Below are 14,874 nucleotides of genomic sequence, written 5' to 3' on the forward strand. Positions count from 1 at the left end.
GTTCACAAAAGTGTGGGGGGGGGGTGTTGGGGAAATTCAGGGGGGGTGTAGGGAAATCACTGTGCCTGAGAGAGCCTGGCTGGGGAGGAGGCAGCTTCCACTCCCCGCCCAGCTTGGCTGTCAGGGACCATGGCACCCGAGCCTGGCCAGGGAGCAGAAACCACCACCCCAGCCAGGTTCTCTCTTGCGTCCTGGCCTCTGAGCCATGCGGCCCCCAGGCCAGCCCCACCTCTTCCCACCCCCTGCTCCTCCTCCTTCCCCCCAGCGCCTCCAGCATGCCGCCAAACAGTTGACAGCGGCGGGTGGGAGGCACTGGCAGGGACGGAAACAAGCTGATCAGTGCTGTTGGGGGAGGTCCTGGGCAATTGCCTCTTTTGCCCTCCTGTCGGCGGGCCTGTATCTGATTGTGCAATCAAAGACTGTATCATAATGAATTCACAAGGGGGCTGAATCAAGGTTGCACAATCAACCTTAATTCTGGCATTTCCTAACTTCTCAGTGCTTGACTTTGCCACATGAATAATGTTTTAACATTTGTTTTGTGTGTAATACAATATATATGCACTTAATAAGTGCTGAGGTTACTGAGTAGATGAACAAAAAATAACAACTTTGGAATGCTGTGTCTAGCATAATACTTTTACTGGAGTGCTAATTTTAGGAAGTTTTTAGCTATATAGAATGAGACATTTGCCATTAAACTATAATTTGCAACAGTTCTTTCAGGGTGATGGGTGCTATTCTCTTCTCCCTTTGTACATGAAGCTGGTTGGAAAGTATAAATGACAAACAAACAAAACTCTGAAAAGCTGCGTTAATTCCATGGGAGAATCAAGTTATGTTGTAAATGCTATTGATGCTTATTTTCTTCTATGATGTTGTAACAAAGACTCAGTGGTATTTTTCCCCATTTTTGAATAAAATGAGCACAATAACAACCAAATATTACGTTGGAGAACTATTAAGGAGATCAACAGCAAAACAGACTTGAGAAAATTAAAACTTAAATTGTTTTTCTCATAGGAGTTAAGCTGTTATAATTAGAGTATACTCCAGATTCAACAAATTGCTAGATGATATGACATCCAAGTTAAGCAGTTTTTCAATATTGCTCATAAATAAAATAAATCTAATGCAACATTCTCTTGCAGCCAAGTTTCTTGAAGAGTACAAAACAATGAAAAACAAAAAGTGACAATAACTGAGTGATCCAGACCTTCCCAATAGGGAAAAAGTTCTATAGAAATTAATAGATAATGATAACTTTTCTCCTGGTTTTCTGAACCATCCTATAAAATTTAATAGAAAATTATAACTCTGCTAGAGAATTCTGTGGAATGGTTCATAAAACCAAGAGAAAGGTTATAATTTTCTATTAAATTATGTAGGTTCTTAGAGTAATTTCTTATCATCTTATTCATTTAATCACTATGAAATTCTGTAGGATATTTCGTAAGAGTTATAAAGCTGAAGACAACAACTTATTTTATAAATAGGACAGGGATATTTTTCAACTTCTGGCATTGATATGCCTTGTCACCTACACAATAGCTACTGCCCCATCTTATTAAGCAATAGAAGTAACTATCTCAAGAAATTAATCATTGAAAGGCTAATTGCAACATGAGGATCTGTTTAGAGACGTCTAGGGAATCCTAGGTTTTGTTTCATGTTTTTACTCATTTCATTATTGTTATAAATTATAATTAATAATAATGATTTTCTCAGTGCTCCAAAAATGAGTTTGGCACCTAACACAAACAAAAATATACTTCCTGCCCCCGTAAGAGCTCACAATTGAACTGCAACATAAGTGAAGGCGATAAACAGAGAAAAGAGGAAGCGTAACAGTAATAAGAGGTCATGGTTATGTAGTAAGGCAAGAACACATCTGGACAGCTCCATTTTTTTATTCCCCTGCTTCTCACAGGCAAGATAGCAGAAGTGATTTTCAAGGAGGAATTTGAATGACATGAGGAAGATGACTTGCAGGACAGGTTTGGGGAGGGTATTCCATGTATAATGGGGCCATGTGAGAGGAAACAAAAGAGACATTGAGACTTCTGTAGCAGTGGTAGTAGGAGCACTGTTTATTTTCAGCTGCTTAAGGGCTAGACTGGGCATGGATGAAACAGTCACGCAGCAGAACAGGGAGTTGAAATGGAGCTTTTCACGGTTGGGTTAGGGCTCTTGGGTTTTGGTTCCTGGTGCTCAGTCTAGTGCAGGGGCTCCACCACAGATGTTACCCTCAGGGAGCAGGTGGGCAGGAAATGGATGGTTAGAGGCAGGGAGCAGGTAAAACCATGGCTTCTTCCTCTGTGTAGCACTCTCTGCTGGTTAGCAGAGCTAGCTGGACACATGGGGGAGTATGCTGCACCCCATAAAGGGGTGTTGAAAATTACTCTTACCCCTTCAGCATAACAGGACCTTGGGCAGAATGGTGCAGCTGAAGGGTGTCCACCGCTTCCTCTGGGCTGTAACCTAAAGCCATAGTGTAGTTCTTTGGGTTCTGTATTTTTCTAGAAAAGTCTGTTTCTCAAGATGTATTTGAATCGTGACTGCATACCTCTGAGTAGATGTTGGTTATACATTAGCAGTGGAATAAACATAAAAGTTATGACAAAGAATATTCATAAACAGTTTTTGAACAATCTCATTTATTATTTGTATCCTACATCCCTACAGTGTGTGTAACCCCACCAAAAATGGCCACTCCTCCCCCCCCCCCATTGCTGCCATGCTAAGAAGTGAGTTATGGAGAACATGAAGAGGAAATGATGATAGCTGTCATTTAGAGCAGATATAGCAGATATGAATTTTGAAAGGCACCATAGAATTTTCTTTATTTTGCCTCTGCCAGTGTTGTTTTAAAACGGATTATTTAAAAATTGGTTGATTGTTTTTGTTTTTTAAACTATTTGGTTGAAACTATGCATGTTAACAAAGAATAACTGTATAGTATATTACTGCTGTAGAACATGTTTTCTGAGGAAATACACAAAACAAAATGAACGATGTAACAATTTTGAAGATTTTGAACTCTCATCTTAACTTCTCAGATATACATTCCAGATCTCAAATTACTTGTGAATTTAATACATAGCTAAAGACAGTGCTGTTGCATTTGTTTGGATCTATCTTATATCAAATGTCTTAAACATTTACTTATCCCCACCTCTAATAAGTTAAAACTGTCCCCTTATATTTGGAAAAAAATGTTCACTCTAATGTTGTATTAAAAATTATAAAATGTGTTTAATAGTAATGTAGTTCATTTTTATTTCTGCAGCTGTGACTCTGAAAACAGGTACCTCGGAAATCCACTCAGGGGAACATGTTACTGTGAGTACTTAAATGCTTCATTTTCTCTAATCTCACAAATTAAGCACTGTATACACATAATATTGTGGGTTTATTTTGACTGTAAAACAAATTAGACAGAATGCTTGGTAGATATTTATTTTTTGATGTATAAAGAAAATGCCCATCCAGGCCTCTCTAGGTACTTGTGAATTTATTTAAAACACCAAAAACTAGGCAAGTCCCCTCAAAATTGCAGCTGAAACTGAACACATTGAAACCTGCTCCCTCAGGCAAAGGCCTGAATGAACAGCTAAACTCTTGCATCATACACTCTAGATCAACATTCAAGAGCTCAGTCAGCCCAGAGAGGGAATATGGCTCTACTGTGGCTTTTAAACCACAACTCATGGTAGGGACATGGAGACGGATAGTACTATAGCAAGACCCCCTGCGGGCAATACGTAAAACCAAAAGAATGGCTGTACTGGGTCAGACCAATGGTCCATCTAGCCCAAGATCCTGTCTTCTGACAGTGCCAGTGCAAGGTACTTCAAAGGGCATGAACAGAACAGGGCAAATATCAAGTGATCTGTCTACTCAGAGGTTTAGGGACACCCAGAGCTTGGGTTTGCATCCCTGACCATCCTGGCTAATAGCTATTAATGGACCTATCCTCTATGAACTTATCTAATTCTTTTTTTAACCCAGTTATACTCTTGACCTTCACAACATCCCCTGGCAATGAGTTCCACAGGTGGACTGTGCATTATGAGTAGAAGTATATCCTTGTGTTTGTTTTAAACCTGCTGCCTATTAATTTCATAGTGTTCTCTGGTTCTTGTGTTATGTAAAGGGGTAAATAACACTGCCTATTCACTTTCTCCACACCTTTCTTGATTTTATAGACCTCTATCATCTCAGTCATCTCTTTTCCAAGCTAAAGAGCCCTAGTCTTTTTAATCTCTCATTTTATATAAGCTCTTTCATACCCTGAATAATTTTTGTTGCCCTTCTCTCTGTACCTTTTCCAATTTTAATATATTATTTTTGAGATGAGACAACCAGAACTGTATGCAGTACTCCAGGTTTGGGCATGCGATGTATTTATATAGTGACATTATTGTATTTTCTCGAATTATTGATCCCTTTCCTCCTGATTCCTAACATTCACTTAGCTTTTTTGACTACTGTTGCACATTGAGCAGATGTTTTTAGAGAACTGTCCACAAGGATTCCAAGATCTTTCTTGAGTGGTAACAGCTAATTTAAACCCCGTCATTTTATATGTATAATTAGAATTGTTTCCAATGTGCATTACTTTGCGTTTGTCTACACTGAATTCATCTGCCAGTTTATTGCCTGGTCACCCAGTTTTGTGAGATCCCTTTGTAACTCTTCACATTCAGCTTCAGACTTCCTTCAATTTTTGCTACCTCACTGTTCACCTCCTTTTCCAGATCATTTATGAATATGTTGAGCAGCACAGGTCCCAGTACAGATCCTTGGGGGACCCTGCTACTTATCACTTTCCATTGTGAAAACTGACCATTTATTCCTACCCTGCTTACTTTGTTGAAGAGCCTTTGGTGGGGGACCTTGTCAAAAGCTTTTTGATAGTCCAAGTACACTCTAACTGGATCACCCTTATCCACATGCTTGTTGACACCCTCAAAATATTTGAATAGATTGGTGAGACATGATTTCTCTTTACAAAAGTCATGTTGACTCTTCCCCAGCATAATGTGCTCATCTGTGTGTCTGATAATTCTATTCTTTACTATACTTTCAACCAATTTGCCTGTACTGAAGTTAGGGTTACTGGCCTATAATTGCCAGAATTGCCTCTACGGCCTTTTAAAAAAATTGGTCTTACATTAGCTGTCTTCCAATCATCTGGTATAGAGGATGGTGTAAGCGATAGTTTACATATCAAAGTTAGTATTTCCGAGGTTAAAAATGACTCAGGTGTGGGAATCTTCCTCACATCCTCTGCAGTGAAAACTGATGCAAAGAATTCATTTAGCTTCTCCACAATGGTCTTGTTTTCCTTGAATGCTCCTATAGCACCTTGATTGTCCAGTGGCTTGGTCAGCAAGTCTAAGGGGGAAAACTGTTCAAGACAGTTGGCGGTTTTTCAAAGAGGCATTATTAAGGGCAGAAGAGGAAACACCCACTGCATAGGAAAGATAGGAAGTATGGCAAGAGACCACCCTGGATTAACAAGGAGATCTTCCATTATCTGAAACAAAAAAGAGTCCTACAAAAAGTGGAAACTAGATCAAATTACAAAGAATGAATATAAACAAATAACACAAGTGTGTAGGGACAAAATTAGAAAGGCCAGGGCACAAAACAAAACTAAATTAGCTAGAGACATAAAGGGTAACAAGAAAACATTCTACAAATACATTAGAAGCAAGAAGAAAACCAAGGACAGGGTAGGCCCATTACTTAATGGTAGGAGGGAACAATAACATATGTGGAAATAGCGGAAGTGCTAAATGAATTTTTTGTTTGTTTTCACCACAAAGGTTAGTAGCGATTGAAGGTATAACATAGTGAATGCCAGTGAAAATAAGGTTGGATCAGAGGCTATGATAGGGAAATAACAAGTTGATAGTAACTTAGATGTCTTCAAGTAACCCGGGCCTGATGAAATACATCCTAGAATACTCACGGAGCTGACTGAGGAGATATCTGAGACATTAGCAATTATCTTTGAAAAGTCGTGGAAGATGGGAGAGATTCCAGAGGACCAGAAAGGGCAAATGTATTTCCAATCTATAAAAAGGGAAGTAAGGACAACCCCGGGGAATTACAGACCAGTCAGCTTAACTTTAGTACCTGGAAAGATAATGGAGCAAACAATTAAGCAATCAGGAAGGAACAATCAGTTACATGCATACAAAATTGAAAATGACTACCTGGGATGGAATACCACGGAAAGGGATCTGGGGGTCATAGTGGATCACAAGCTAAATGTGAGTGAACAGTGTATCACTATTGCAAAAGCAAACATCATTCTGGGATGTATTAGCAGGAGTTTTGTAAGCAAGACACAAGAAGTAATTCTTCTGCTCTACTCCATGCTGATTAGGCCTCAACTGGAGCATTGTGTCCAGTTCTGGGTGCCACATTTCAGGAAAGATGTAGACAAATTGGAGAAAGTCCAGAGAAGAGCAAAAAAAATAATTAAAGGTCTAGAAAACATGACCTTTGTGGGAAGATTGAAAAAATTGGGTTTGTTTAGTTTAGAGAAGAGAAGACTGAGTGGGGACATAACAGTTTTCAAGTACATAAAAAGGTTGTTACAAGGAGGAGGGAGAAAAAAGGTTCTGTTAACCTCTGGACAAGGATAGGACAAGAAGCAATGGGCTTAAACTGCTGCAAGGGCAGTTTAGGTTGGACATTAGGAAAAACTTCCTAACTGTCAAGGTGGTTAAGCACTGGAACAAATTGCCTACCAAGGTTGTGGAATCTCCATCATTGGAGATTTTTAAGAGCAGGTAAAACAAACCCGTCAGGGCTGGTCTAGATAATACTTAGTCCTGCCATGAGTGCAGGGGACTGGACAAGTTGACCTCTTGAGGTTCCTTCCAATCCTATGATCCTGTGATTCACAGCAGCTGAACACACGTCTGACTATACCGTCTTTTGGGCAGATCATTAGGTCTGGAAACTGTTTACTTCAGTTGCCAGTTATTAAAGAAAGTCATATTTCTCACAGAAAAGCTGAAGTTCAAGTGTAAGATCTCTCAGTCAAGGTTAATTCTCAAATACCTGGTTTCTGAGGTACTGTTAGTAGAGGTTGCAGTTTTCAGGTAATAGACCTAATTGAAAATGCAAAGTAAAACTGTGTCCTGCGGTGTTCTTGATCAAACAAAAGCAACTGCAAAAATTCAATATTTACACAGCAAAAATTGTTCTTATTTAAAAAATAGAAATTCCAATTTTTGAAAGGTTAAATTTTTGTATCCATTAATTTTATTAACTATCTAAAGGCAAAGCTAGATAAAGAGCACTGGAGAGGTTTGTACGGTTAAAAAAGCACTATACAGAGAGAGTTTTTTCTTTATGCATACATTTTGGGTAGGCGCATAAAAAATTATTTTGTTCTTTAAAAATAAATGCAGTTAAATTTAAGAGATGGAAAATAAATGACAGTAATAAGATTTGTATACCTCAGACACCTCCAAGAAAGACCTTATTCCTTACTATCCGATAGCAGCTTGGGTCTATAAATCTTCTTGATCGTCTGAGAGAAATTGTGCTATATCCAAGATAGCCTTTCACCTTTAACTCACTAGAGCTATTTGTCTTCTGTCAAATTTTAAAATATTTAAAGATCTTGTGGTTTTGGATTGATAAGTCTTTTAACAATTTTAATAATTTAAAATCTATTAGTTGTAAACACTTTCAACATTATCTAATCTAGTGATAATAAGGAACCTGCAAGGACTTAAATGATATAGATGCTTTGTTTCTTACAGTTAATGGGTAATACATTTTAGTTGAAAAACTAAATATGTTCCTATTAATTTGTGAATAATTTACCTAAGATTTCCATAACAATTTGTAGTTAATAGTAGATAATCAGCTGAGTCATCCATTTAAAACATTATACACACACACACACACACACACACACAGACCGAGAGATTGTCTAAGTAAATTAGATAAATATTTTAAAATATCACTTTACCAGAATGGCATTTTGGAATAAAAGATCACTTTATTTTTTAAGAAGACACGTATGTGGCCGGTATTTGTGTATGTTCCATTTGCTACTGTCTAAGATTCGTGTGTCTGTATAATAGCTTTTTCCTTCAAAATATATCTTCTCCTTTTGCTTGTTCCTGCTGTGATGAGGAATTATTCCTGTTTGTTAAAGCAAAAGAATGATTATTGTACAAAGATGAAGTAAATATTGAGGGGGAAAACACTAAACAGAAATCCAAGAGCAATAAGTAGCTTGGTCTTAAGGAATAAACCTTCCATGCAAACTTGATTGCTTTATTGATAGTGTTTCAAAGTTAATGGATGGAAGTGAAAAACACTAGTAGTATAATAGGACCTCGATTCAGTAAATCACTTAAACATATACTTACATTCATCCCTCTTCAGAACCGCACCTATGTGCAGTAACTCCCCACTTAACGTCCTCTCGCTTAACGTTGTTTCGATCTTACGTCCCTGCTCAATTACAGAACATGCTCCATTTAAAGTTGTGCAATGCTTCGCTATAACGTCGTTTGGCTGCCTGCTTTGTCCGCAGCTGGCAGCCCCCCATCAGCTCCCCTACACCCCTCCCCCACAGCGCCTCCCGCCTGCCAGCAGACCCCGTGGATCAGCGCCTTCCCCCTCCTCCCCCCACCTCCTGCCCGCGGCAATCAGCTGGGGGGGGGGAGAGGAGCGAGGATGCCGCATGCACAGTAAAGGGGGAGGAAGAAGAGGCGGGTTAAGGGTGGGGGCTTGGGGGAAGGGGTGGCGTGGGCAGGCCAAGGGTTGAGCCCACGGCCCCTGGTGCTTGCAGAGTAGGGGAAGCTGCTGCTGCTGCTGCACAATGTGCTTCTCCTAGCCTACAGCACCTTCAGCCTCCTTGCCTGCCTCATTGTCTCCAGTGCCAGCGGCCTGTGCCTGTGTGGAGTAAGGCAGGGGCACCTCCCACCTCCCTGGAATCTAACCCCCCCCATTTACATTCATAGATTCATAGATTCATAGATTCTAGGACTGGAAGGGACCTCGAGAGGTCATCGAGTCCAGTCCCCTGCCCGCATGGCAGGACCAAATATTGTCTAGACCATCCCTGATAGACATTTATCTAACCTTCTCTTAAATATCTCCAGAGATGGAGATTCCACAACCTCCCTAGGCAATTTATTCCAGTGTTTAACCACTCTGACAGTTAGGAACTTTTTCCTAATGTCCAACCTAGACCTCCCTTCTGCAGTTTAAGCCCATTGCTTCTTGTTCTATCCTCAGAGGCTAAGGTGAACAAGTTTTCTCCCTCCTCCTTATGACACCCTTTTAGATACCTGAAAACTGCTATCATGTCCCCTCTCAGTCTTCTCTTTTCCAAACTAAACAAACCCAATTCTTTCAGCCTTCCTTCATAGGTCATGTTCTCTAGACCTTTAATCATTCTTGTTGCTCTTCTCTGGACCCTTTCCAATTTCTCCACATCTTTCTTGAAATGCGGTGCCCAGAACTGGACACAATACTCCAGCTGAGGCCTAACCAGAGCAGAGTAGAGCGGAAGAATGACTTCTCGTGTCTTGCTCACAACACACCTGTTAATACATCCCAGAATCACATTTGCTTTTTTTGCAACAGCATCACACTGTTGACTCATATTTAGCTTGTGGTCCACTATAACCCCTAGATCCCTTTCTGCCATACTCCTTCCTAGACAGTCTCTTCCCATTCTGTATGTGTGAAACTGATTTTTTCTTCCTAAGTGGAGCACTTTGCATTTGTCTTTGTTAAACTTCATCCTGTTTAACTCAGACCATTTCTCCAATTTGTCCAGATCATTTTGAATTATGACCCTGTCCTCCAAAGCAGTTGCAATCCCTCCCAGTTTGGTATCATCCGCAAACTTAATAAGCGTACTTTCTATACCAATATCTAAGTCGTTAATGAAGATATTGAACAGAGCCGGTCCCAAAACAGACCCCTGCGGAACCCCACTCATTATGCCTTTCCAGCAGGATTGGGAACCATTAATAACAACTCTCTGAGTACGGTTATCCAGCCAGTTATGCACCCACCTTATAGTAGCCCCATCTAAATTGTATTTGCCTAGTTTGTCGATAAGAATATCATGCGAGACCGTATCAAATGCCTTACTAAAGTCTAGGTATACCACATCCACAGCTTCTCCTTATTCATTCTTATGGGGAAATTGGATTCGCTTAACATCATTTCACTTAAAGTCGCATTTTTCAGGAACGTAACTACAACGTTAAGTGAGGAGTTACTGTATGTGCTTAACTTTATCTTTAAGCATGCGTGTAACTGCTATCCCGAATAGGGATACTTTCCTGAACTGAGGCCTCATGCCTTGATCCTGTATGATGCTGAGCACTCCTATAAAGTATTTAGTGACCCTCAATTTTCTTTAAATGTAATGGAAATTGAGTACACTCGGAACCTCACAGGGGTTCTCAGCACTTTGCGGGATTGAGCCCTTAATATAATGTCTTGTCCAAAGGGGCTGATCCTGTAAACATTAGTGGCATATAGTTTATTTTACCAGGCATTGTCGTTGCTGTTTTCAGTATTTATACAACAGTATTGCCTAGAGGCCTTCCTCAGGATTGGAGTCCTGTTGCTCTAGGTGCATTACAAACTCTATTAAAACATGCTCTCTGCCCCCAAAAGCCTACAGTTTAAGGCCCAGATCTGCAGCATCCTCACTGATGCCCACTGAAGTCCTTGGAATGCTACACTGGCACAGCATGTTGCAGGATCGAGACCTAAGAAGATAAGCAACATACACAGGCTGGAAGCATATGGATATAATCAAATATGCAGGGCTGCCAAGTATCACGCATCCGGCATCCCTGTCATGCTTTGTCATGACTCAGCTGGCATCTCACAATCCAACTGAGGGCAGGAAAGCAGCAGGCATTTGCTGCAGTATTGTCTTTTGTCTATCAGAGGCCACTGTGGTACTTGCTGAACAGGGAGCCAGATTCTGCTTCTCCCTGCTCTCCATGATAGATTAGGGCAAAAAATGAGAAGCCTGTAGATAGCCTTAGCGACTGGAAGATAATGCAGTTGTAGCAGTGCAAGATGAGGGGTCCCATCATGGCCTCAGGTTCCCTTCCTCTTCCCCCTGTGGCCAGCCACATCTGGCTCCCACCAGTGCAGCCACCCCAGCAGCCCAACCCCAGCTGCTTGAACAGCCCCCTGTCGGTCAGCAGCCTCCGCATGTTTAGCACCTTTTAGCCCTCCCACCCCCAGTAGCCTCAGTAGCCTCCTATGAGTCCTTGTCTTCCAGGAGTTCCAGCTCCCACTGCCCCCTTGTAACCCTCTAACCCCAAGGAACCCCAGATTTCTCCAACAGTCCCAGCACCCTCTATTCCCTATGAGCCACCTAAACTCTAAGAGCCCCCCCACTTCCTACCCAGCCATATCAAGAGCCCCAGGGGGCACTTACCCAGGTACCACCCCAGATACCCTCAGACATCCAGCTGGAGCTGCCAAGTTTTGTACAACTCCCTGACCTGTGTCTGCCACTGCTCAGGGCATAGTGTGTTAACCATAACTTTAAGTTAATGGTTATACGGAAATTACATCATTCGTTTGCATAAAAGTTACATCAAGCAAAACAAAACTTCCCAACTATGGTTAGTTTTATATACATATATAATTTGCTTTTAAAAATATATAAATGGGTAAAATGTCAACTGTCTCCATCTGTCCCTCAATCTAGCCATCAGGAATTGGTTAGTTTGTACAGGATATTGGATGCGTTTCTTGGCTTGTGAAACAGCATCATGAACAACTGTTGCCACACCTGACCAAAATAGTCATAATTTCATTCAGAGAAGGAGTCTTATATTCCTTCTTCAAACATGCAATAATCTGACCAACACTGAAGAAACGCAGCTTGGACATACCAGTTCTAGCCATTTACCACCCAGTGTCAAACCTGCCATTTACCACCCAGTGTCAAAGCTCAATTTACAGTTATTTGAAGGGTATTATATTAAGGAAGAATAATAATTATTCAGCATGGTATAAGTAAACTGGAAGTAATGAGATGAAATTTTAAAATTGAAAATTTTGGTTAAACAGCAGAAAAAATAATTCTGGCAACATAATCTACTGTACTAGGTTGTAGAACAGTCTCCCAAGAGAAGTGGTGGCAGCCTCATCACTTGTGATATTTAAAATTAATTGAACAGTACACTGATAAATGTAGAATTGGGGAACGATCCAATCCTGCATAGGCAGGGAGCTGCACTAGGCGATGCATTAGGTCTTTTCAGTATCTAGTTTTTATGAGGAGCACAGGCTGTTGCTGCTACGGAAATGATTGTGATTTCATAATTGCTTCGTTATGACTTCACTGCATGATTGAAAAAGGAGAAATGGCAAGCCGTGAAGGAAAAAAACGTTGTTTAAACATACAAGAGATTTGATAATTAAGAAAATGCTCAAAATGTTTGAAGAGATGTAAGTTTCATCAAATGTTTTTTAAGTATATGAGATGTTTCCAAGAACATCACGAATACTGGCATCTCTCATTACCAAATTAGGTATTTGATATATCATAAGAAAGACTTATTCTATACAAAAGAGCAAGCTCTGTAAATTTAAAATGTGCTATTTTATTTAGGCTTCAATTCGACACAATGTAAATACTCTGGTATATGTATTATAAATTCAGTTCAGGACTGTGGCTTTGTACTTCTGGTAGGAAGTCTACATATTCCTAAGCCATTGTGTTATAAGCCAACATTTTAGTGAATAACTGCAGGCTGATTTGGTGCACATAAATGAATTCAGAGTGTAGGCAAGAGATGGTTGTGCAGCTGAGCTATGCATGTACACAGGCTGTAAATACAACATTTTGTCATGATGCATTTATTGTTCTTTTGTCCTTTGGTAACTCAGCCAATGTGACGTATATCAGTAAAGAAAGCATCCAAATGGCTGGATTAGTTCTTCATACATAAGCAACTGAAATACTGCTTTCAGAATCAGTGCTCCTGGGTGCAAATGAACCAGTAGCAGAAAGAGACCTTACAGTCTAAGGTTTTAGACAGATTGGTAGAAATCGGTGGGATAGGTGCTATTTTTATGGTTCTAACATGGATTGCATCAGATTGAATGCTCTAAAATGAGCTTTCATTGATGGCCAAACCAAATTTTTAACAAAACTAAGATTTTAAATTTACAACAATTGTTAAATAGAGTTTGTTGTGTAGTGTGTAGAATGTTAGCTCTTTGATGCTTCAATGCTTTGAAAGGAGACTATACCCTCCTACATGAACTTCTTGATATTTCTTACTTCTAGCCTAAATTTTAAGGGCACAGTTTTGCAAAATATGGTCTGTACAAGTGCAGAAATTTGAGTGTAACATCTGCGGTACTACATTTGGAACACTAACACTTGTGTGTGCAGTTGATCAGTTCTGACACCTGTGTGTGCATGACTTTACATGTACAAAAGAAATGATTTTAATGGATGTAAATGGTACTGCCTACCTACATAGATGTTAGAATCTATCGGAGGTATATTGCTGCTCAAAAAATGTGTGTGCTCAAGCAGAGACCAGTTTAAGGCTCCTCTGAAAGTGTATCCCAACTGTGTTATATTTTGAAAATCAATCTTTATAAAAGAAAACCAGTTATATCACAGGTTTCTATTTTATTCTCTCTGTGGTTCACAGATCAATTTTTTTTCATTTTTATCCAAAATAATTTCTCATCCATCCAGTCACTCCACTCACCCAGTCATACTGTCTCTCCCTTTATCTCTCTATACAGCTTTTTTTCCTAGGGCCTAATGGTTCTTCTCTTCCTCTCCAGAGAAAATCATATCTTCCTCTCGTCCACTCTAGGGGTACATCTACACTGGAATAAAAGACTAGCAGCACGGCTATGGCTGGCTTGGGTTAGCTGACTGAGGCTCGTGGGGCTCAGGCTGTGTGGCTGAAAATTGCTGTGTAGATGTTTGGGCTCACCTGGAGCCTGAGCTCTGGGACCCTTCCACTTTGCGGGGTCCTAGAGCTTGGGCTCTAGCCCAAGCCTGAATGTCTACACAGCAGTTTTACAGCCCCACAGCCCAAGCCCTGCGAACTCTAGTCAGCTGATCTGGGCCAGCTGCTGGTGTTTAATTTCTGTGTAGACATACCCTAGGAGGTCATAGCTGATTGTCCTCTCTCTGGCTGAATTTGAAGAGCATTCTTTCTTTCCCATGGGGGCTCGGCCACAGTGGCATTTGTTACTGGGTTCAGAGCAGTCAGAAGTCGATTCTTCATACCATTCTTTCTACATACACCCTCTCACCCCACCCCAGATGAAAACCTTTCCTGTACCAGCCACATAAGAACATATAGCAGTCTAAGGGCATGTTTCCCAGTGTGGGTAGAAAGAATTACACTAGCTGTGCCTAAGCTAGCATGCTAAAAAAGGCATGTATATGGGGATAGCATGGGTGGCACATTGGGTAGCCATCTGAGTACAATCTCTCCTGGACCTCCTGGATACATACTCAGGCAGTTAGCTCGAGCCACTGCCCATGCCATCCCTGGCTACACTGTTATTTTTAGCACGCTAGCTTGAGCAGAATTAGGGTGTGTTTGTCTAACCATGCTGGGAAGCACACTTCCAGTGGCAGTGTAGGCATATCTTAAAAGAGAAACATATATACCCAGTGCCTTTTGTTTCTTAACTTCTTCTATTCACTTTTATTGTTGTTATATGTATTGTTGTAGCCCATTCTTGGACCAGGACCCTATAGTGCTAGGCATTGTACAAACACAGAACAAAAATACAGCCCTTCCCCAAAGAATTTATAATTTAAGCATCAGATAAGAGACTACAGATTGATGC

General features: G+C 40.5%; 1 protein-coding gene across 1 annotated transcript in view; it reads left to right on the top strand.

Annotated features, from left to right (window-relative positions):
* ATRNL1 (attractin like 1) overlaps window positions 1-14,874 on the top strand; it is a 998,829-nt gene that overhangs the window by 455,426 nt on the left and 528,529 nt on the right. Inside the window, exon 21 of the mRNA XM_026651053.2 lies at window positions 3,290-3,342. Within this exon, the coding sequence (XP_026506838.1) occupies window positions 3,290-3,342 (53 nt within the window). The remainder of the gene's footprint in view (window positions 1-3,289; window positions 3,343-14,874) is intronic.

This window comes from Terrapene carolina, unplaced genomic scaffold, assembly GCF_002925995.2.
Source record: "Terrapene carolina triunguis isolate 2854851 unplaced genomic scaffold, T_m_triunguis-2.0 Scaffold95, whole genome shotgun sequence".
Classification (NCBI taxonomy): domain Eukaryota; kingdom Metazoa; phylum Chordata; order Testudines; family Emydidae; genus Terrapene; species Terrapene triunguis.